Genomic DNA, 23186 nt, shown 5'->3' with positions numbered 1-23186 from the left:
TCTTCAAAAGAAGCTCCCACTGACATGCTTTCTATGCCAGGAATTACAAAATACAGAGCAAGGCCTTAAAAAAAAGAAGAAGGTTTCAAAGAGTAACTAAGTCAAACCCAGATATACAGACAACCAAGAACATGTGTTTCATGAAGGAGTTTATTGTAAGAATGTACAGATATTTCTGGGGCTTTGCCTCTTCTTCACAAAATAGCAGAGCAGTCTTATTAACGAACACAGGCAAGTTAAATCATATGCTCAGAATTCTTCACCTGTAAGGAAAATTGAAGCAAATTAAAATCTTTCCATCAGTTCTTCTTTTCAAAACACATCACCTCTGATTTTCAGTGCTTTCCCAACTCATTCTTCTTCCTTACTCCCTCCTCCACTCAAACTCTCTCTCAAGACTATTTTTATTTGCAACTTTAAATGTTTATCTTACTTCAGACTCCTCTTCAGGTGCAATGTTTTACAAACAGACATTTTTAAGTCACAGCCCAATGTCAGGGCAGTATGAAAAAAACCTAAACAATACTTTCAAACAAATCCCATAACTCAGAGATTAAAAAACCCACAGAAAACTGTCAAATTCAGATGTATGCTATCAAGGACATATTTTGCTTAAGATTTACTGGTGCTTGAAGCTGTCCAAATAGAAAGTTAAGCTAGCAATGGGCTGTTTCCTACATGTCTGGGAGAAGAAATGCGTCTGACCACTATCGCTGAATTCCAATTTCCTCATCTGACTTCAGGATTGCATTTAAAAAAATGGATGAATACAGACAATCTAGTTTCTATTCCGTAACTTTACCTCTTGGATTTGGCCAAACCTCTTTTGCCGATTAATCCCTGGTTAAGATATTATGAGGAAAAAAAAACAGAACAAGCAGGTTAAGAAGTAACTCATGCACACATTAAGGCAAAACTATGCACGTATTTATAACTGTATTGTGAGGAGCATAATACAGCTCATAACTGCAATAAGTTATGTATTCCAGACATTTTGTAAATGTACATAATATTATCACACACATTTGCATCTTTGAGTATAGTGTAACATTTGTAACCGTTAGATGGAATACACATTATCTACATGCAGTTACAAATTGTGGTCTAAGCCCACACATTTTGCAACCTGCAGAACACACTGTTGCAAAACTTCATTCTCAGCGAATGAAGCAATACACTCAGCTTCAACATTTACAGTATAAGCTTCCAAAATCCATTGATGCCTGCTATATTTCTCCTTACAAACCCAACCCCGAACTCCTGAACACCATCACAGACTGATTTCTCCAGAGGCATTTCAGTCACCCAAACTGCTCTCTCTGCATCCAAAACTGTACTACAGCAACGAACTGGGCTGCTTGAGCAGAGTATGAAAAACCCAAGTAGAAGGGGCGGATGGGATATCCATTCAAAGTAAATAAGGAAGAGAGGAAAACACTCTCCTTGCTCAGGCAAGAATGTGTGTCAAGGCTAAAGATCTATTCTACCACTTTTAAAGCATATCGGGTCAAACTTCACACTTGTTAGTAGAATTGCCACAAGCTAAAAAAAGCATGGGAGACATGCCATGGATTGTCTTGCTTTTTGCATGCGTTAACCTTCCCCGTTAACCTGCCTGAAGCAGGGCACGAGCATTCTACAACATTGCAATAACTCCTATTTCACGTGTACACGGGTACTCACAGAGCAGCAGCACCAGAGATGATCTCAATAAGCTCCTTCGTAATAACAGCCTGACGGGTACGGTTGAATGTCAAAGTCAGTTTGTCGATCATCTCAGCTAGGAAAAAAAAAGTTGGAATTTAAGCACGTAATAAGCATTCAAATACAAGTAAAGAGAAGTTCTATGAATAGAACACCACATAGACTTGCAGATCCGTGTGAATGATCAAGCAGCTTACTGCACTTTTCAGTTTTCCCTACAGATAATACTACTAACAGACAATCTAGAAAGTAGGTAATTTGGCTTGAGGCATCAGAACTAAACATCTGAAGAACAGGTGACAGATTAATAAATACCACGGTAGCATAACACTCATTTTTAAATAAATTCCAATAGTGTATTCTAGTGTTGTTAGATGTCCCTTATAACTACAACAGTATTTCCTTCAAGTTCTGTTCTGGCAAATGGAGCCATTCTTCACTTTTTATTTTTCAGTGGAGACTTTATCGCTACATTGAAGATAAAGAGGTCAGCAGAGACCCACACTTACAGTTCCAGGTAGCCCTGCTGCATAACACACAGCTTCATTCAGCCACCAGTATCTTTTATGCATCACTATCTTCTTGAGACTGAAGTCGTAGCTCTATGCCACATTAAACACTATTAGCCGTTGCCCACCAATACCAACCAGGTATTCATTGCAGGGCACTCAGTTTGGACACCTTACAAGGTATACTAGCATATTCTCAACTTGCTTGCATTATATGCTGTTAAGTATTTAGCCAGTTTGAGTTTCTCCGCTTTTAAACTGATGCAAAACTTTTACTTTGGTGTAATTAGTAGACACAGGTTTAAAAAAAACATCAAAATCCTCAAACCAGCAACATGGCAGACATCAGTAGTTGAAATCCTAGAAAATCCAGAGTAGACTTACAAGCATTTTTGCTTGCGTTGTCCATAGCAGTCATCCTAGCACTCTGCTCACTGGTGGTAGATTCTTTCAGGGAGTAGTACAGAATATTTGCTAGTGTAAACTCCTGGTAGTTTCTCAGCACATCAGCGTCAATGTCATCATAGATACTTAGGCTTTCTGAAAAATATGAATGGGCAGAGTCAGAATTGCAGGCTGTACTAATTCTAACAAAACAATACAATGCCATATGGAAAACCATTAAGCTTGTTTCTACTTAGTACATGGTAAAAAATCCTCCGTTGCCTGATGTGTACTTTCATAAAATTTTAAATACCAGAGAGATCATGTATTTTGTGTATTTTAATTAAGTTTAATGACTAGGGAATTCAGAACCTGACCAGAGCCAAATGCATTATTGATATATTATGTTTAATGTTCCTGTACAATGCTGCACAAACCATCTGAGGTGCTTTTATTGAGTAAAAGCCACTCAATGCTGAAAGCATCAGAAGCAACAATTTTGGACAGGCATAATTCTTGACTGAGAGAAAAATCTCTAAATTAGTACAAGCTCTCCTTCCCCTCTGCCCCATGATATGTCAGCCTTGGACTACCAAGATAAAAATCATCTTCTGCACTTGTGATATATGCACAACAGTGATTTAATATCATATTCCCCTATGCACAATATCTTCTCTGTGATTTATTACTTCACCTATCTGGTGTTTTCTAGTTCACTACTTACCAGAACCAGCAACTGTTTCAAGAGAGTAGATAGGTTTTTCATCAGTCTTGTAGGAGATGACAGACCTGCACAGAAATGCATAATAGGGCTTGTTTGACTGAAAAGCCTAAATTGAGGATTTAATATTGAATTTGAACACAGGCAACTTCCAGACTTACAATTCCTCAAACTCCTGATGAAGAGATGTCAAATACCCTAAGGATATAATAATGTACTGACTGTAAATACAATAGCATGCACTATAGAAATTGTGTTTAGAAACTATAGCGTTTAGAAACGCCATAGAAAGAGAATTTCAACTATAGCTATTAAAAATACCTACAGTAAACAACAGCAGTTCTTCACACACAAGAAAACACACCGACTTTTTAAGAAAATCTGAACACACAAACTCAGCTTTCACATTTTACTTCATTCAATCAATATGCTTTTTTTAGGCCTTCTATTCAACATCTTCCTAGTGCAGCTCCAGTTTAATCTTACCTGAACCGATTGTAGATGACAGAGCCTTCATCAAATTCATACCCAGAGTTTAATAACTCTGAAGCAATGATTGAAGCATCTCCAAAGCTAGGAGGTCTCCGCCCCACTTCTTTGAATGTCATCAGGAAGTAATTGCCATGCGTCCTGCAGTAACATCAAATCTGTGTCAGAATCAAGTTGGTGCTCTAATGTATAACTATGTGGCACCAAGAGGGAAACAGCAGCAGTAACTACTAGCATACAAGAACTAAGCATTTCACTGAATTAGAATCTTGGAGAAATTTTGCTTTCCTCCCCCCTCAACTAAGTTATGATAATTGCTTCATGATAAAGACACGCTTGCACCCAGTGGTCATACTGCTAGCTTTCAGAACGCTATTCCAAAAATAAAACGTGCAGCACTATCACAAAAAAAACACTTCAGCATACTTGCATTTTTATTTTTTAAAGGAACCTGGATTTAGCACAGTTCCATAAAATACAACTCTGTGAATTCCACACAGCTTCTAGCAGAGTTGAAATTTCTACTATAGGAAAAAATAACAACACCAGCATGACCAAAACCAAACCCCTCTCTCTCTCTTTTTTTTTTTTTAATACCTTTGAAGTAGGCCTCTAATCTTGTCGCCTACACCAACCACCATAACTTCCTTCCCTGCATTGGAGAGGTTGGTAATCTCATTCTTCAAGGTTTTAGCAATAGATGTATGGATAGCACCACACAGACCCCGATCAGAGGACACACCAATAAGGAGGTGCTTCTTCTTGTCCTCAGGTGCCTTAATTTCTGCTTTCTCATACAAAGCTGAGGAAAAAAACAAACAAACAAGATGGGTAAGATATTCAAGGGTGCCAGGAAGCAAATTAGTCTTATCAAAACATCTTTGACTAATTTCAAATTCAACAAGTCATTTCCAAAGGGGTTCCAAATCACAGTCAGATGAATTTTTACCTCCTTCACAGTCATTCAAGTTTGCATGTTAGCTGACCAGAGGTGATTTTAAAAAAGCAATTCAAAGCCACCTATGTCTCTGCGTCAGCTATCATACGTAGTGAACTTCAACTAAATAACGACACTGCAAGTTCAATGTCTGAGAAGCATGTGTAATTCATCCATTTAAAAGAAGGTTTGGCAGTACCTTTAAATACTACTACCTTAAGCCACAGAAACCCAAGACAATTTCATTAAGAGAAAGAAGGAGGTCAAAAATTGATGTTGCTTTTACAACTAAAAATACAACCATGCAACCACAAGAAGCTAAAGAAAAAAGCATCAGACATCATACTTAATTTCACATCAGAACTCTTCCAAATAACTTTCCATCAATTACTTATTAGGAATACTCAAGGTTAACAGTGGGGCCCAGGGATACAAATTCTTATGAAAAAAATCCACTAAAAGGTTAGAAGTCAACACCATGAAAGCATCCCTCTTTTAGTTCCACATCACATAGTGCAAGAGCCTTCTCTCACCCAGTGCTCCTGTTCCGTATATCCTAGCAGGCTTCAGCTCCCTCTCAGCTCTTGCGTACTTTGCTGCAGAAACCATCTTCATGGACTTTGTAATTTTCTGAATGTTCTTGATGGACTTCAAACGCCTGGTAACTAACAAGGTTAAAAGCTGAAGGTCAGAATTGGGCTATATTGGGCATAAGACATTGAAAACAAGCAATAAAACGTTAGCAACAGCTACCCAGAAATCTTTCCCAAAGTTCCTCAAAGAAGATATAAATAAGCAAACGATGCACAAACGTAAGATATGCTCTTAGTATTAATACTAGAAAAATTGCACAACTGTATCCTTATAATAACCCAAATGCATCTTCACAATAGATTTTTTTTTCACCATAAATTTAATATTTACCTCAACATATGATCTATTTACTATTCCACTTCTACCTATTTCTCAAATACATAATTTGAGGTATATTGCCAGCTTATCCTGGATGACAAAGGAAGGAAAAAACAAAACAAAACCAGATCCAGTGCTATAAATAGACAGAATAAATGTCTTCCCCTTTTTAAGTTGTGGTAACATGAGATTCCAAAAAAATACAAATGGAGAAAGAAAACAAAACAGGCGTCCTAAAGACAAACACAAGCACAAGACAGTATCTCTGTATAAGAACCTCTGAGTAATGACTTAAAGAAGCATTATCAAAGCAGAACTAATCAGTCAAGCTCTTTATTCTCCGGTGTTGGGTAAACCCAAGAAACTTAAGAGTAATGTAAGTTTTGTTCATTCGAAAATGAACAAAAAAAAAAATCTTTTTCAGCACACTTGACAAAGTCAATTTTAAAACACACTTGAGCAGGACTTGGTTTGCTCACACAGCATCAAAGCAGCGCTTGGAACACTTTAAGAAATGCCTTTTGTGAAGGACACTCGTTTCATACAAGTGCTGGAGGCTCGTATGTCAGTGTTACGCTCTGCAACAATCTCTTCATCCAACAGAAGCCAAGTGAAATCATGCTTTAACCTAACGCCTCTGTACAACGTTTCCCCTCTGTATAAAGCAGCACTTACTGTCTTTCAGCGTTGCCATATTCCTGACTTGGCCCCTGGAAATGAAAGCAGGAGAAATTAGGAGGGATCATTAGCTCTCCAGCAAACAAACAGCTGTCAAGGACAGGTCTCTTCAGAGAGATGAACGTTTAGCAACGCCCATTTCTTAGCGAGGACGTTTCAAACCAGACCTCGTAACAAACCTTTCACATTTCCCCTTGTGTCAGTGCGACTGATAAAGGCGGGGATAAACAAAGGCCAGGCAGCAGGGCATCAGAAGGTCAAGAACCCAAGAAAATCAGAGCTTTTTTCCTTGTAAACGATTAAAGCAGCGGGGCTCCCTGCCCGGAGCAGAACGTCCTTGCAGTGTCTATCACCTGCGTAGCTCTCCATTTCCCTTCTCCCACCTCACCCGCTCAGCCCCAAACGGCCCAGAAAGGCCCTTCCCCTCAGCACCCCTTCCACCTCCATCCATTCTGATTCCTCAGCCTCAGGCCCGCAAAGCGGTGAAGGACGGAGCCCTCCATTCCCTCCACGTCACCGCGTTCCCCCGTTCCTCCGGGAGCGGAGCCCCCAGCCCCTCGCAGGCACCGCCCGGCAGCCCCAACCCGCCCGGCAGCCCCCGCCCGTTACCATTGCGGCTGGTACAGCACCACGGCGCAGCCCCGCGCGAACATGGCGGCGCCTCCAGCACAGCTCCGCTGAAGGTCAGCGCGCCCGCCCCGCGCATGCGCCCAGCGTCAAGGGGACTGCTTCCGAGGGCGCTCCGCCGCATCCGGGAGGAGAAAGAGAAGGGGGTGGGGGGGGAAAGGAGAAGGCTGCCGTTATGGGGAAGTCGGATTTCCTCAGCCCAAAGGCTATCGCCAACCGCATCAAGTCCAAAGGGCTGCAGAAGCTGCGTTGGTACTGCCAGATGTGCCAGAAGCAGTGCCGCGATGAGGTGAGGCCGGGGGGAGGGGGGGGGGCAGGGCGCCGTGCTTGGCTCCCGCGGTGTCCCATGGGCTGCGGGATGCACGGGGGCTCCTATCCCCGGCGTTGGGGTCCTCCGTTCTGTTGTGAAGGCTTTAGGCGTGGCCAGGGCCGGCCAGGGGAACGACCATAGAGGCATTAAGGCTGGAAAAGACCGCTGAGATCATCTCGTCCAACCATCAGCCCATCGTCACCGTGCCCCACTGACTGTGTCGCTCAGTGCCACATCTGGAGCACCTCCAGGGACAGTGACTCCCCCACCTTCCTGGGCAGCCTGTTCCAAGCCTCACACTTTCTCTGAGAAGAGACTATTCCAAGTATCCAACCTGAACCTCCCCTGGCACAACTTAAGGCCATGTCCTCTCATCCTGTCGCTGTTACCTGGGAGCAGATGCCGACCCCCACCTTGCTACAACCTCCTTTCAGGCAGTTGTAGTGAGCAATAAGGTCTCCCTTGAGCCTCCTCTTTTCCAGACTGAGCAATCCCAGCTCCCTTAGCTGCTCCCCATAAGGCCTGTGCTTCAGACCCTTCACAGCGTAGTTGCCCTTCTCTGAACACGCCCCAGGGCCTCAGTGTCTTTCTTGCGGTGAGGGGCCCAAGCCTGAACACAGCGCTCAAGGTGCGGCCTCACCAGAGCTGAGTACAGAGGAAAGATCAACTCATGCTCTGGCTGGCTGCACTATTTCTGATACAAGCCTGGATGCCGTTGGTCTTGTGGGCCACCTGAGCTCATGCTCAGGCGGCTGTCAACTAACACCCTCAGATCCTTTTCTTCCATGCAGCTTGCCAACCACTGTAGTGATGCATGGGCTGGTTGTGACCCAAGTGCAGGACCCAGCACTTGGTCTTGTTAAAGCTCATCTGATTGGCCTCAGCCCATCAATTGAGCCTGTCCAGATCCCTCTGTAGGGCCTTCTTACCATCGGGCAGATCGATACGTCCTCCCATCCTGGTGTCATCTGCATTCCCCTTGAAGGGATCCCCAGTCCTCTGGTAAAGTGCTCCAATGCCCTTAGAGGCTATGGGGCCCCCTAACGTTCTTGTAGGGATCCCCAGTTGCCTAGCTGGGGGTACAGAGCTAGCCACCATTCCCCAGTTGCCTTCTGGGGAATCTTATCCCCTTGTTGGAGTGTGATCCTTCAAGGGTCCATCCAGACCTCACGTGCTAGGAGCCTGGGACCAGCAATTCTCTTTTGGGCAGGGGTGGAGAGGGCCCTCATATATGGTGGGAAGAGCTGGGTGGGACCTGAAGGGTTCCAAATCACCTGGGGTGGGGAAGTATGCCACTAGAATCCCCCCACCCCTGTAGGAGAAGTCCTGAACCACTTTGAAGAAAGCATGATGGACCTGAGCTTTCTCTGGGGATGTTCTACCCCATTAGGATGACTGATCAGTCTTGAAAGGGCAGCGGGGTTAAGAATTACTCCATGAGAAACGTGGAGTAGTTACGATTTCTCCTGGGAACAAGTTGGGTTCTGTGGCATGCCCCAGGGTTGCATGTCTGGAGCACAGCAAGAACTCTTTTCCATCCTTCTCATTCTGTCTCAGTTTCTTCCCTGCTTCTCCTGTTATATTCTCTGATGCTTCACCCTGTTTTCACTTTTTTTATTCTCTTGAGCCCAGATGCCCATGGGATGTGAGTGCCCTATTCCTTCTTATTTTCACCAGAGCTGTGCTCCAAGAGTACCTCCATGTGGGATAAATGTGCTTCTGGTTTTTCATTCTACATTAATAAAGCTTTTAATATGCTTTTGAAAGAGAAATGTGACTTCCACAAGATGTTAATTGTATTCTTCATCTGCTGCCCTCTCCCTTCCTCCCCAAAAGACCAAATCCTACTCTTCTCAGAGATTACAGCAACAAAGCATCATGGCTTTACAGCCACATCTTTTTGTAACAGTGTGGGGATCCTCTGGAGAGAAGCTTGCTGTAAATTTAATCATGTTATGATGAGAGAGTATTATATTAGGTTAAAAAAAAAAAAAAGGATGTGGCCAAACCTCCAACATCTGAGTACGTTTCTGGAAGCTCTTATGACTTTGACTCTGTATCAGAGGTGGCTGAATTTTTGTAATCCATAGCTTGATCACTCCTAGGATACCATCCTCTCCTTACATATGGTATCAGCATTGGCCAGGTAGGGAGTCAGCAAGTATTTCCAATGCTTTTGCACGAGTACCTGAAGAGATGGTCCTGGATCACCCGGTGGTGCTACATCTGTCCCATTTCACAAGGGACCAAGAGGACTTCTGTAATGTCCTAGTCAGGAGGAACAGCCAACCTGTGCTGCTAGGCTGTAGTTGGGTTAGATTGTTTTATGTGAAGCCTCCAAGAGATTTCACTTATAAAACATTGCTTTAAGTTACTTTTAAGCTGTATGTTGCAAATTGAGACAAAGATAAAATACCTATCTTTATTTTCTAGAATGGCTTCAAATGTCATTGCATGTCTGAATCTCACCAGAGGCAATTGCTCCTGGCTTCTGAAAATCCTCAGCAATTCTTGAACTACTTTTCTGAGTAAGTTTGCTATATTTTCTTATCCATGTGTCAGATCTGCACAGCAATACCTCTAAAGCCCAGTCATGTCCCGTTGAAGACACTTTATTCTGATGTATTTTAGCATCAGCTATTTTATATAGTGGCTATTTGGAAAGTTTGCTTTTGAAAGCGTGTAGGAGGTTTAAGGAAGCCACGATGTTTAAAATTTGACAATTTTATCTCCTGGACTTCTTTTTTTTTAAAATCCCAAATGTGACAATTTTTATCCCAGATTTTTTTTATCCCAAATTTGATAATTTTATTCCGTGTCTGAGTCCTGTTCTAATTTGCTCTTCGTTATAAAGTATGTCACTGCTGTGTCCCAGCTAAGTGACTGTCAGAGTTGCAGAATTACAAAGAGCTAAAAGAACCATCACGTGGAGATAAGAAGTCAGCAGTATGAGTAGTGTCCCACTGTTCCCCTGATTCCTTTGTCCAGCTGACCTACCTGACAGCAGGGCTGACTGGAACTGTCTTCAGCATGAGGCTGAAGGGAGGCTTTATCTTTAAGCCATTGAATTAGTGGAGAGATGAGTGATCAATCTACCCAGTCTACCACTGCTTCCCTTTGTTCTGCCTCGTGTTTTGTGTCAGTGTTAGTCAACCTTGGGAGATGCCTGGTAATGAAATACCAGCAATTAGTGGGAAGTGTTTAGAGTTCATTCTTTCCATTTTATCCCTTTGAAAGGGGTATTATCCTTTTGAAGATTAAACTTGTATGTGCATGTACCATACTGTGTTTCTTTGTGTATACAGACTGCTCTTCACGCTGCCTTACTGAAGAAGGGAAACAGGTGTCTGAATTTTGCCGTGCTCAGTTCAAAAGAATACGCTTGTTTATACTGCAGATATTCCATTATTAATGGCAATAAAACATTTCTTTGTAATTGTTTAAGTTTTGCTAAAATACTTTCTTTATATCTCCTAAGGGAATTCCGAAATGATTTCCTAGAACTGCTCAGGAGACGATTTGGTAAATATTTTTCTGTTTTTCTTTTTTTGCTTTTAGTGTCTTTTGGTTTTGTACAAGAAGTTGGTTGGTTTCTCCTAGGTCCCATGCATACACTTAATAATAATTCTATTTTAGGAACAAAGAGAGTCCACAATAATATCGTGTACAATGAATATATCAGTCACCGAGAGCACATCCACATGAATGCAACACAGTGGGAGACGCTGACTGATTTTACGAAGTGGTTGGGGAGAGAAGGTAAATATAGTTGTTCTGGGTTATGACGTTTTAAAATTACTGGGTAATTGCATTGCTAGATGAGTAATCAGTAAGCATTTGTGTTAATTCTCCTGTTTCCTTTTTTTTTTCCTGTTTTTTCCTTACCTTCCCCTCTTGCATATATATTGCACATGTCCAAACAGATTTCTGTACTAAGCAATGGGATTTACTTATGAAAATCAGCAGTGATCTGGGATAAATGCATCAGTTACAAACCTTTTCTTGTTTTACCTGTAGTTACTGTAGCTATTGCTGAATTCTAAGTCAACTTCTAACAGCTGTCATTTAAAAAGTATAAACTACGATAGGATATTTCTTACAACTACAGAATCCATCAGTATTTGTGGTGACAAGAAGTGGTATGTTGTTTTTATTCCTGTCCTAATGAAAGGGTTCAAATCTGAGATATGCAGTTTTGTGTTCAGTGGGAGGAACAGAGGTTATGTCATACCACAGTGCTATGTAAGGTTTAAATTGGTTTCAGTTGCCTGTGTGCTGCAGGATACATTCATGAGTCACAAAGTGTTTGAAAAGTCACTCTAATAAGTGCCAGTAACAATAATGTAGCACAGTAAAGTTTCCTGTAGTTTGATGCTATTACTGCGTAGTGTTTATACATCTTAGAGTGCTGTTTTCCTCCTTGTTGAAACAATGGCAAGGAAATGTTTTCTTCAAAAAGGAAAGTGATATAAAACATTCCATCCGCTTTTGCTACATATTTGACCTATTTCCAAATAGAACCTGCTAGCTGAAGGACATGAACAGTTACTAAAGGTAATTTAAAGTCAATTTTACAAGGCTGGTAAGAGGTACATTGACTTTGGTAAAGTATTTACATTCTTATAGTGAATGTGGCCTACGAAAATGATCTCGATATTTTCTTTGTTATTTTCTTGTTTTTGTTAGTATTAATCCTACTTTGTCTTGTGTTGGGTTTTCAGGTCTCTGTAAGGTTGATGAGACTCCAAAAGGCTGGTATATTCAGTATATTGATAGGGACCCAGAGACTATTCGCAGGCAGCAAGAACAAGAGAGAAAAAAGAAACAAGACCTTGATGATGAAGAAAAAACAGCAAAATTCATTGAACAGCAAGTTAGAAGAGGTTTGGAGGGGAAAGAACTGGTGAGGAAAATTTATATACCAATCTTCAGCTCAGAAGTCCTCTCAGTTAAGTTAATGTTACTATAATCTTCCCACTGCTGTTTCCATTGCAGCCAGCTAGAAGGTGATGAATAATCTTTGTGCAGCAGGTTGCAAGCTGATTGCTAGTTCAAACTGGAGAACAGTGGGCATATATGGCTGCATGGTTGGTTGTTTCTAAACTGAGAAATATTCTTCTCAGCGATAATTCTCATGCCTGCTTTGCCTACCTTGTTTCAGTTGAAATTGCTGCTTGTTACATTTCCTCAAATAACCAACCTGATGCTTTTTACAGCAGATAAACATCAAGGTCCTCTTTGGAATCAGCAGTTTCAGCTCCTTTCAGATTTGATGCTGTTTTGAAATGTATTGAAACTATTCCCTATGACTCCACTGTCTGGTCCTAGCCATTTCAGGTTTTGATTTAGACTGTCTTCTCCCATGCTTAAATCACCACATTATACTTCATTTACATTCTGAATTTTCTGTTAAACATTGATGAAAGATGGTAACCTACTCTGGAGGAAAACTTGGAGTTGCTTTGTACCTGGCCTGCTTTGCTACTAAATGAGTATCAGTTTTCTTAGCAATTTAAAAATACTGAATTTAAGATAGGAGACTAAACAATAACCAGTGTGATGTCTTCATTTATGGTATTTCACAAACTTTTAGGGCTGCAAATAGCAAGTATGGTAGGGAGGCTAAGATTACCAGGAAAGCTGAAATAATCAAATCCCCACAGTTGAAAGTTTGTATTTTGATAGTCCTGACATGGAATTTAGGAACTTCTTTGGCATTATCCCTTGACTTCCATACACGTTGTTGATTCTGGGTATTGATAGATATATTTAAATGCTGTTGTAAACTATTATCTTTTTCTTAATTTAAAACTAATTGAAATTTAAATGGTTTGAGCCTTTGGTATTAAAAATTTGGAAAGATTCCATGATTCTTCCTTTTTTAGATTATCAGTCTGTCCAAAAACCAGTCCAATCATGCTTGTTCAAAATGAGAAAATTTGCAGTAAGGCCATTTTCCTTTGATGCTGAAATTAAACAAGTATAGACAACATCTCTGTAGAGAGTGTTAATTAGATAATTTTGCACAGGAGCCTATAATGAGATAATGTTTTCAATTTATAATCTTATAAATCAAGCCAGAGTGAATATTACAGTTATTAGATAATCTTGCAGTAGTTGGTAAAATTGGGGCAATCAGCGATCACTAAAAAATGTTATCCTGGCTCAGCTTTCTGTTTTGCTCTTGAAATCTATTCAGTTTTCTTTTGGCAGGAGGAGCCAGTCTATACTGAACTGAACAGAGAAAATGAAGAAGAAAAAGGTAACCAGATTTTGATACATGCAGTTTTCTAGAACTGAAGCTGATCTTGTGGTTAAAATAAGACCAGTACTAAGGCTTCCTCAGCGTTTCATAGAGTGCTTGGAGATGAGTTTCAAAAAGCACTGAAAATAGGAAAATGCAGAGAACTTCTTACCATTTTTGAAATAGTTTATTTTAAAAGCTGAACCAAAACATAGAATAGGAAGTATTTTTAAATGTATAATCTTTTCCATTAGCAGATTGTTACAATGTAACATGTTTAATTTTTATTATTTTTTTTTTAGTTGCATTTAATTTAAACAAAGGAGCAAGCACTTCAGTAGCAGCATCTTCTAAAACAAGGTGAGAAAATTATTTAAGGGCAACCCTTTTGCAAAGCACTTACATGCCAATGGTATTTATATGGACAGGAAGATGTAACTTACCCTGGAACATTTGAAGTCTAATGTCTCATCCTACCATGTTATTCAGGAGGTGATCCTAGGGGACGTCACGGTTCCTTTTGTATTTTAAATGGATGAATGTTTATATCTTAAATGTGTCAGGAGCCTTCTTGAATTCTGTGGGGTTCATTCATGACAGATGCCCAGGAATGAATAGGCAGTGATAGTTTCCTCTGGGAAGAGGTAGGTAAGTAAAAGGGTGGATTGGGGATCTAATTGAAGTATTTAAAGTGTATCCCATCAAGTCCCAACTACCTACTATGAATGGATATTCATAACTTGTTAATTTCAGTTCCTAAAAGGTTTGACTGCTTTGTCTAATTGGATGTAATACTTTCTCTGATCATCTTTAAAGGAGCTAAATCTAGCTGATGTAAATCTTTCTAAAGCTCATGAATTTAATTGTCACATAACCACAAGCAACACAGGAAAAAGGGATCAATAATGCAAACAATACTTACTTATAGAAGTCAGTGAAACTGTTTGATGAGCAGTACTTCTTTTCTTGTAAGGCAATATTGTAATTAAATGCATTGCAGGTAAAGTGAAAGCTTGCTTCTCATCACAAGCTTAGCTTTTAGATAAGATATCTGATGGGATATATGCCAGGCAGAAAAGGAGACAATAAAGTAGTTCTTTGCATTAAGAGAGACAGATTTCAGGCTTTGAGGAATACTTGTGAATTATTCCTAAGCATTGAGTTGCGCTTAAGATGAGCCTGAGCTTAGCACAGACACTCACTTGAATAGTTTCAGTGAGGAATACTTAGATCTGATGCTTGCAAAAATTTGGCTGAATGTGAAATCGTGTATCAAGAGGTCCAACCTTTTTGTAGCATATGATAGATACTTGTATGTAAAGTTTGTAATGGTAGTGTGGAAGTAAAATTTGGATATCTGCCTCACACTAAAGCGACGAACTTATGGTTTTTCCTTCACTGGTGGTTCAGGAGTCGCTTCAGTGTTGTATATGGAAGCTGCTTCCCTGTGTCAGTGTAAAGGTGTGTTCTGCCATTCTGAGATGCACTGGCTATTGCTATTATTATATGGCTCATTTGAGTTCAACCTGATACCACATGGTGCAGTGTGCTGCAGGATTTCCTTGTTTCCCAGCCTCTCTGCTCACTGCAGGTGTTGCAGAATCCTGGCCATCCAGGATTATCACTTGCATTTCTTCATCAGGGTGCAGAAATAGCACCAAGAGACCATAGAATGTGACTGCTAGGGTTGAGTCTGACTCTTTCATGGTTGGTCCACATTGTTAGTTGTCATCCATAATTATAGCCAGACCCTTTTCTCCTGTTGTTGTTCTTAAACAGTGAAGAGTTCCCTGTGGATAGAATCTAATCAGAGTAAACTTTTCTGAAGTATGTGAGCTTGCATAATATGCTGTTTAGTTTTGTCTTTTGTAAACCACAGATTTCAAGGTAGACCAGTCTTTTCTTGTGCCCAGTTCTTTCTTATGTCCTCCGTCCTGATGACACACCTGAACAGTGCTGGTGGTCTCTCACTCTTAGTCCCAGGGTCCTTAAGGAATATGTTAAGTAAGATTTGTTATAGTACTGACACCTAGGAATCCCTTAGTAATCTCACACGTATCTATGCTTTCCTTCTTTAATGTAGGCTTTAATTATGTCCTTTATGAGACTTTAATTTATGCACTTGCTGTTGGATTTGTGATTTAATGTGCTGTTTTTTCTAGAACTCTGTACAGAGATTATCCTGCCTTCCTCTGAAATACAGTTATTTTTCTCTCAAGTTTGTTTCTATTGCCGTTTCTGTAACTCACTCCCATTATACATCTCCCTTTGCTAGTATATCCAATGTCCTCACCGCAGGACACAGTCAGAACATGAGATTTGTTCTAAGGCCTTAATAAGATTATCTCACTGTCCATCTCACAGCAGCCTTCTTCAACTTTCTGGATGAGAAAACACCTATGTTTTATACTGCATCCGCATGTCTTTTATAAAAATTGGCAAACCCAGGCTGCCTTCAGACAGTTCTCACTTTACCTAGGTGTTTCTCAGTCCCTAAGATGACACTTTTGCACTAACTGCATTTTCCTTTTGTAACTCGTGGGCTATTTGCCTGTTCTGTATGTGTTGGTGAAGGTAGTGTTTATTTTCAAGGTGTGGTGTCCTTGTCTACAGATTCCCCTTCTTTCTCTTCCTCTGGCTGATAGGTTCTGTATTGCTGCCTGGAAGGATTTCCAGGCCTCAGCTATGTTGGAGAGTTGCTCAGTCCTCAGCTTCTCTAAAGCTACAAGATGGCCCCTTTTGATTCAAATATTTGAAATAAATATTTAGAACGAATTCGAAAATCTTACTTGCAGACTTGTTTTTGTCTTTACCATTTAACTCAAGTCCCCAGTCAGCTCTTAACTTTTGCACTGGTGAACTGACCATTAGACTGTTTTTGTTCTGCTGGACTGCTAGCAGCAAGCATCAGTGGACATGGGATTTACACTTCAAGGAGATCAGTTCTAGCTGCAAAGCACAGTGCTACAGAAGGAGGCATGTGAGGTCTGGAAGGTGACTCACACAACTGAAATCAAATAGATCAGCAGGCCTTTTTGTACAACCAGTTCTTCAAATGCATCTTGGGAGAGGAGACAATTTGAGGTCTGCTGTGAAAACGCCATCTTACTCTTCCAGCAGCATCCTTGGACCAAGTGCACTGAAGATGGCAGAAGGAGCAGTTAAAAGAAAAGAATCAGCTCATAGCTCTGGTCAGTCCAAAGAGAAAAAGAAGAAATCAGCACTGGATGAGATTATGGAGGTAACAGTTGTGCAAGGATCTCGGTCTTTGTAACCCCATGCCTGTGGCAATGAGTCTACTTTTCCAGGGCCTCCCTTTGAAGTGATCTCAGACCTTCAGTTCTTGTGGAATTCAGACTTTCATGTCTTATCAGGCAAAATTATATCACTTCCCATTTAAAATTGGTTTCTGCTGCTCATCTGTGCCTATTGCCTTGACAATCCAGATGTTGGAAGTAAAGGAATACAGATTTTGAAAGAGAAGAAAATACCTAGAATCACTTGACAAAAATAAGCATAATTCTCCCATCATTTTATTGTGGATTTCTGGATCTCATCAGAAAGATTTCTGTGCAGAAAACACACACTGGCCTACCCTTATTGGTTTTTTCCCCAATTTGCTGTGAGTCTGGAGAATTTGTTTGGATTTTTGAAGGCATGGGAGGGCAGCAGTGAAGGGAGGAAATAAATGGTGCTTATTTGTTGCTTTTCTGTAGCTTGAAGAAGAGAAGAAAAGAACATCTCGAACAGACTACTGGTTGCAGCCAGTAAGTATCTTAAAAGTTATAATACTAACAGGTACAACCAATTCTGCATCTCTGCAGTTGCTAGTGATTGAATTATGTGAAGATCCAGAAGCATATTCCAAGCTAATTTCACTCACTTTCCAAGCTGCCAAATGTGAAAAATTACTTACTCTGATGGTTGGGGTTAGAGTGACTTCCTCGTGTAATTAATTTAGATTGTGTAGTTGCTTGTGTATTTTGGAATGTTCATCTTTATTTTTTACCTCCTTTCAAATCATCTAGGAAATCATTGTAAAAATTGTCACAAAGAAGCTTGGAGAGAAGTATCACAAGAAGAAGGCAGTTGTTAAGGTAAAGTGTGCAAATAGAAGCACGTGGCTTTGGTTAGGTTTTCTGGTACCAGATGACTTCCAGAGTCAGAATTGTGCTCAACCTTAAGTCTACACTGATAGGAGCTGTAATGGCAACTTTACTGGGACTTTTTTTTTTGGTCTGTTTTTGTCCTGTGCAGTTTAACATATCCATAATGGAGAATAATCACTTTTTCAGTGTGATGTGACCAAGAGCAGTGCAGTTGTATTTTAATCAGAGACTAGTCAGTGTTGCACAAATATTTACAGTGCATGCTGCCCTTTAAGCGAGACCACATTTGTGTACAAAATCTTCAGTCTGTAGGTCTTGTTCTGTTGTTTTAGTGGTTTTTTTAGCCACTGTCAGTGAAATGATGACGTACTAGGTAGTGCAAGGCTCAATAGTCTTTGGCAAGAGTGCCAAAGACAACACCTAGGTGTGTTTTGAATGACTGCCAGCAGCATATAAAACTGAAAATCACAGCTTTATTTGCCAGCATCTGAGAAGGTGAAGGTATGAGTCCCAGTGGCTGTCTTCCACTGAGCTGTAAATTTGGGAGGTTGAACATGCTAGGTGTAAAGATGATCAGTGACTTTTTTACTCATTGAGAGGCCTTATTCCAGTTCTCACTGTGTGACTTCAAGCCAGTTTATGCTCCCATGAAGGAAAGAAGCCTCTAGTTTACTCTACGAATTTGAGAGGATAGCTAAGATAGCCGATTTTTGTTTTTGAAGGTTTTGTCAACCTTCAGACAACACTAATAATAGTGGTCTTGGTTTACAAAGGAGATCAGTCATTGATTTTTAAGAGGAGCTCCTTTAATCTAGCCTTAACTTCAGAGTAGGGCCAGCCAGCACTTTATGGAAACTGGATGCCTTTAGTGCAGCTCAGAAGTCCTCACTGCTTTTGAAAATGTACAAGTGTAGACTGAAGTTCCTGAATTTGTTAATTTTGAAAATGTAAATTGAGAGAATTATTTTTTATGTTATAGTCACTGATTGGCCTCTACCTTTCACCACAGGAAGTGATCGACAAATATACAGCAGTTGTGAAAATGATTGATTCTGGAGACAAACTGAAGCTTGATCAGACACATCTGGAAACTGTAATACCAGCACCAGGTATGGCTATTTGTGTTCTTTATTTTTCAGCTTAGCTGTCACAGCAAAACTTAAATTTCAGTTCTTTTAAACTATAAATCATCCACTTGAGACTACCTTAACAATAGCTGTGTTGTTTTTTTTTTGGACAGCATTTCATAACCTACTCTGATCGCTTACCATGTATATTCTGGTTACTTTCTGGGGAAATATTGCATTGTTTCTTCTTTGAGTCTTCACCATCTCTTCTTGTAAGAATACTGTCATCTTCTAGGAAAATGGAAGTGCTTCATGAATCAATTCATTTGACTACACGAAAGCATCTCTCTTCAGCTGCCAGGAAGCTTCTCAGGGTGCACTCTCTAGCTCTTAGTCATATTTATCCCGTGTCTTCCTTCCAAATCATGCCTCAAATAGCTGTAGGTACTTGGCAAAACATACCTCAACTCTTGTTTGATTCACTTGTATTTCTCTGACTGTGGCATACTAAGGTTTTTGTGTAGCATCTGATCAGTATTTCAGGGAACATTCAGTCGCGATAAGCAGAGCACTGTCAGTATAGAGAGAAACAAGACGTAGGGCTTAGAGATTTTTCATCAGATGTGCCACATTCTGCATCTTCAGCTGGTGAATAGCCAGTTGGTGGTGGGTTAATAGCACTACAAGGTGAGCGATGTGTGCTTGCAGCCCAGAAGGCCAGCTGTATCCTGGGTTGCATCAAGAGAAGCATGACCAGCAGAGTGAGGGAGGTGATTCTGCCCCTCTGCTCAGCTCCCATGAGACCACACCTGGAGTGCTGTGTCCAGTTCAGGAGCCCCCAACACAAGAAGGACATCAAGCTTTTGAGATATGGCCCTCCTCTGGATGTAAAGATGATCAAAGTGCTGGAAAACCTCCCCTACGAGGACAGGCTGAGGGAACTGGGGCTGTTCAGCCTGGAGTAGAGAAGGCTCCAGTGGGACCTTGTAGCGGCTTTCCAGTATCTGGAGGAGCCCTACAGGAAAGCTGGAGAGGGACTTTTTGCAAGAATATGTAGTGACAGGACGAGGGGAAATGGCTTTAAACTAGAAGAGGGTAGATTTAGACTAGATATCAGGAAGAAATTCTTTACTGTGAGGGTGGTGAGACACTGGAACAGGTTGCCTGGAGAGGTTGTGAATGACCCCTCCCTGGAGGCATTCAAGGCCAGGCTAAGTGGGGCTTTGAGCAAACTGGTCTAGAGGGAGGTGTCCCTGCCTATAGCAGGGGGTTGGAACTGGATGATATTAAAGGTGCCTTCCAACCTAAACCACTCTACGATTTTTTCCCTGATGTAGTTTCAGTGGCTTCTGCTATAGCACCAGCATAGCCTGGAGTGGTAAACGTCAGTGCACTCTGTAAATGGGCAGGCTGTGAGGCAGAGCTGGGAATCTCTTGCTGGGGCCTTGAGGAGAAACCTCTCCCTCAGCTGTCAGTAAAACTGAACGCAACTCCACCAAAGGAAATTTTTCCTGTTTCTCATTTCAGGCAAGAAAGTTATGGTATTAAATGGTGGCTACAGGGGAAATGAAGGCATCTTGGAATCTATAAATGAAAAGAAATTTTCAGCAACAATCATCATTGACTCTGTAAGTATAAACACTGGAAGCTCTACTTTGCATAGAGCACTTTTCATCTGAAAGTTGAAGAGCTTTCGCAAAGAAAGATGCTATCATTAATCCTGTTTTATAGGTGGGATTTATAATACAAAATGCTATTCTCAGCCCCTTATTCCCAACCAGGAGGAAAACAGTTGCTTGTTCTCCATTGCAGACTAGTGCTCTGCTGTTTGCCTTTAAAAATATGCCAAGATGCTGAATTTGGCAAATTTTTAACTTGAAAGACTAGCAAAATATTCTGTATGTTTATTCTGAATGTGGCTGTAGCTGCACTATTTTGTGGGAAGGTAAAAAATGTGAAAAATCCACGGAGGTGAATTTTCTCCTCTCTTTACTAGACTGAACATAGGGCTCTATATTCTTATCCATTGTCTTGTTCATAACTAACAATTGCATTGGTGTTTTGGGTGTTTTTTTTGTTAATTTTTTGTTAGTTTGTTTTGTTCGTCTTACCTTTCTCTGGGCTAAAATTGGCCCATGTGATCACCTCTGTGTGTGTGTGTGTGGCTTTTCTTTTTTTGCTCTCCTCTGCAAAATTATCTTTAAACTCCCTGATATAAGTAGGGAGGATACTGCCTCGAAGACAGATTTCTCAAACACAGCGTGCTGGAGGCTTTATGAGGAAGGGCTGCAGAAACTCAGAGAATTTACTTGAGGAGAGATTGTGCAGGTGTCCTAACCAGAGAATGAGTTTTGGTTGGAACCAAGGATCGTGATACATTGGTCTTGAAAGTGAGGCTTCTTTTTCTCTAGTTCTGGTGCACGTAGATATAAAGATTACCTCCTTCTACATGAACTCCAAATCAATAAATTAAAAACAGGAGAAACCACCCCAAATCCAAAAATCTGTAGGTTTTTGAATGCATTTTGCTACGTGTCCCCTGTACGATAGGCAGTGTACACTTATATGTGGCTTTTGGGCAGAACTCTTACACAGAAAAGTAGCTGTTGTGCTTTTACTGTGCCCAGCACTGTGTAAAATTGTGAATGCCTGGCATATCTAGTACTACTCACTTCATTTGTGCTCCTTAAAGAATACTGAATGTGGCAAGATTTGATACAGCCCCCTTAGCTATGTTACTTCAAGCTCTCTATTGGGAAATTCAACAAACAAGTTTATATTTGGATCTTACTTTTTACAATCTGTTATTTTCCAGGGGCCTTTGAAAGGACGCCGAGTTGAAGGTATCCAGTATGAAGACATTTCCAAACTTGCCTGAGGTGCTAATTATGGATCAGAGAAGATTTTGGTTCCTCAAACCGTCTTTCTGGCTTCTTGCAGGCAGATACAAGAGACTCTACTATGTCAGGGTTTTAATTTTGTGTGTATATGTATCTATAATGTATATAGAGATTAACCATAAGCAAATTGAATTTATTTAAAGATCACTATAGATTTGTTACGTAAAATGTTTGTGGAAATCTTAGCGGTGGAAATACTCCATCTGATTCTTCATCAAAGTTATTTTTTAATATTTCAGTTTCCTTTTGCAAAATATAACAGCTGCAAGTTGGAGTATTTTCTTTACAGAAGTATGTGCGAGGTTTTGTAGGACAGAGAATTGCCTCCAACAACTGCTTGAGGCAGGCAATGTGTGTTGAGCCAGTGGAGTTTAAACAGCAGAATTCTCAGTCTGCAGCCAAAACCGAGTTCTGGCTGGAGGAACAAGGGAAAGGATTAAGAGAATAGCAGGAAGGTAGCAGGGATTCTTCTTGTGGATTTCATAAGAAGGGTCTGCTTTATTAAGTGTTGTCACCAAATTATTTTCAGTTAACTTATCAGCTGTAGTAGAATCCACATAATTAGACTTCCATCACCTTGTTCTCAGGGCTCCTAATAATGCTCATATGCAATTTATCTGCTTACAGACTCCGAGATGGATGTTACGTGTGGGGCTTCTAGCATTCCAGCCTAAGTCTGTGCAGATACGAACTGGCAATTGCTGTTTTGGTTTTCCAGAGCATTTTCCCTTGTCCATAGTTCCATTGTTTTCCCTGCATTGCTGTGAATGTTAAATGAGTAACATTACTTTTAATGTTTTTATAAAATGCCACATTTTATACAGTATTTTATTTTTAAAACAGTTCAGGAATAAACATAAACTTCTCTTGGGTCAGAGCATTCCTAATCAGCCCTTCAAACATATGGGGCAGCACTCTGTTGTTTTATATCCACTGAAGAGCACAGTAAAATGGCCAACTGATGTAACTGCCTTACTTTTGTAAAAGAAAGGTGCAAATCTTCCCAAGCGAAATACAGACCATCACCTTTGGTCCAGTCTGCCTTTGATTATTATTGTGTGTGTCTGGAATCTGATGGTGAGAAAGCTGATACCCCTGTGCCTTCCAGAGCTGACCTTAGCTGTGGAGAGCTGCTGTGTTGGCTGCTAGGGCGGTTTTGGGAAGGCTGAGCCCTAGGAAGCTGAGGAAGGTGAGAAGAAGTAACCAATGCTCATTTGGGAAGGATAGCATTCCATTTCCCTGCGAACGCAGCAGTTTTGTGTAGTTGAGCAAAAATCCTTTCAAAAGACTGCATTTTTTTTTTTTTCATAAAAAAGGTACTCAGCCCCTTCATAGAATCATAGAATCATAGAATGGCCTGGGTTGAAAAGGACCTCAAAGATCATCAAGTTTCATCTCCCCTGCTGAGTGCAGGGTCGCCAACCACTAGACCAGGCTGCCCAGAGCCACGTCCAGCCTGGCCTTGAATACCTCCAGGCATGGGGCATCCACAACCTCCCTGGGCAACCTGTTCCAGTGCGTCACCACCCTCTGAGTGAAAAACTGCCTCCTAACATCCAACCTAAACCTCCCCTGTCTCAGTTTAAAACCATTCC

General features: G+C 40.8%; 2 protein-coding genes across 6 annotated transcripts; one reads left to right on the top strand and one right to left on the bottom strand.

Annotated features, from left to right (window-relative positions):
• On the bottom strand, positions 133 to 7074 carry ATP5C1 (ATP synthase, H+ transporting, mitochondrial F1 complex, gamma polypeptide 1). Of its 2 annotated transcripts, XM_021384345.1 has the most exons (10): positions 6944 to 7074; positions 6332 to 6366; positions 5278 to 5409; positions 4405 to 4609; positions 3805 to 3948; positions 3322 to 3386; positions 2598 to 2753; positions 1684 to 1780; positions 803 to 840; positions 133 to 263 (listed from the first exon to the last, which is right to left on the bottom strand). In XM_021384345.1, the coding sequence occupies exons 1-9, from the start codon at positions 6985 to 6987 to the stop codon at positions 834 to 836; spliced, it is 885 nt and encodes a 294-aa protein (XP_021240020.1). In that variant the 5' UTR covers positions 6988 to 7074; the 3' UTR covers positions 133 to 263; positions 803 to 833. The 2 variants fall into 2 exon arrangements, with proteins under 2 accessions (XP_021240020.1, XP_021240021.1); XM_021384346.1 differs by lacking the exons at positions 133 to 263; positions 803 to 840 and having other exon boundaries at positions 1680 to 1780.
• KIN (Kin17 DNA and RNA binding protein) lies at positions 7059 to 22627 on the top strand. 4 transcript variants are annotated; one of them, XM_021384342.1, is made up of 13 exons: positions 7059 to 7250; positions 9705 to 9799; positions 10750 to 10793; positions 10908 to 11030; positions 11993 to 12174; positions 13485 to 13533; positions 13818 to 13875; positions 16636 to 16756; positions 17232 to 17282; positions 17544 to 17612; positions 18604 to 18733; positions 20219 to 20319; positions 21507 to 22627. In XM_021384342.1, the coding sequence occupies exons 1-13, from the start codon at positions 7137 to 7139 to the stop codon at positions 21567 to 21569; spliced, it is 1200 nt and encodes a 399-aa protein (XP_021240017.1). In that variant the 5' UTR covers positions 7059 to 7136; the 3' UTR covers positions 21570 to 22627. The 4 variants fall into 4 exon arrangements, with proteins under 4 accessions (XP_021240017.1, XP_021240015.1, XP_021240019.1 ...); XM_021384340.1 differs by having other exon boundaries at positions 7060 to 7250; positions 16633 to 16756; XM_021384344.1 differs by having other exon boundaries at positions 7064 to 7250; positions 18634 to 18733.

This window comes from Numida meleagris, chromosome 1 (genome assembly GCF_002078875.1).
Source record: "Numida meleagris isolate 19003 breed g44 Domestic line chromosome 1, NumMel1.0, whole genome shotgun sequence".
NCBI lineage: Eukaryota > Metazoa > Chordata > Aves > Galliformes > Numididae > Numida > Numida meleagris.
This window is presented reverse-complemented; position numbering and strand designations above follow the sequence as displayed.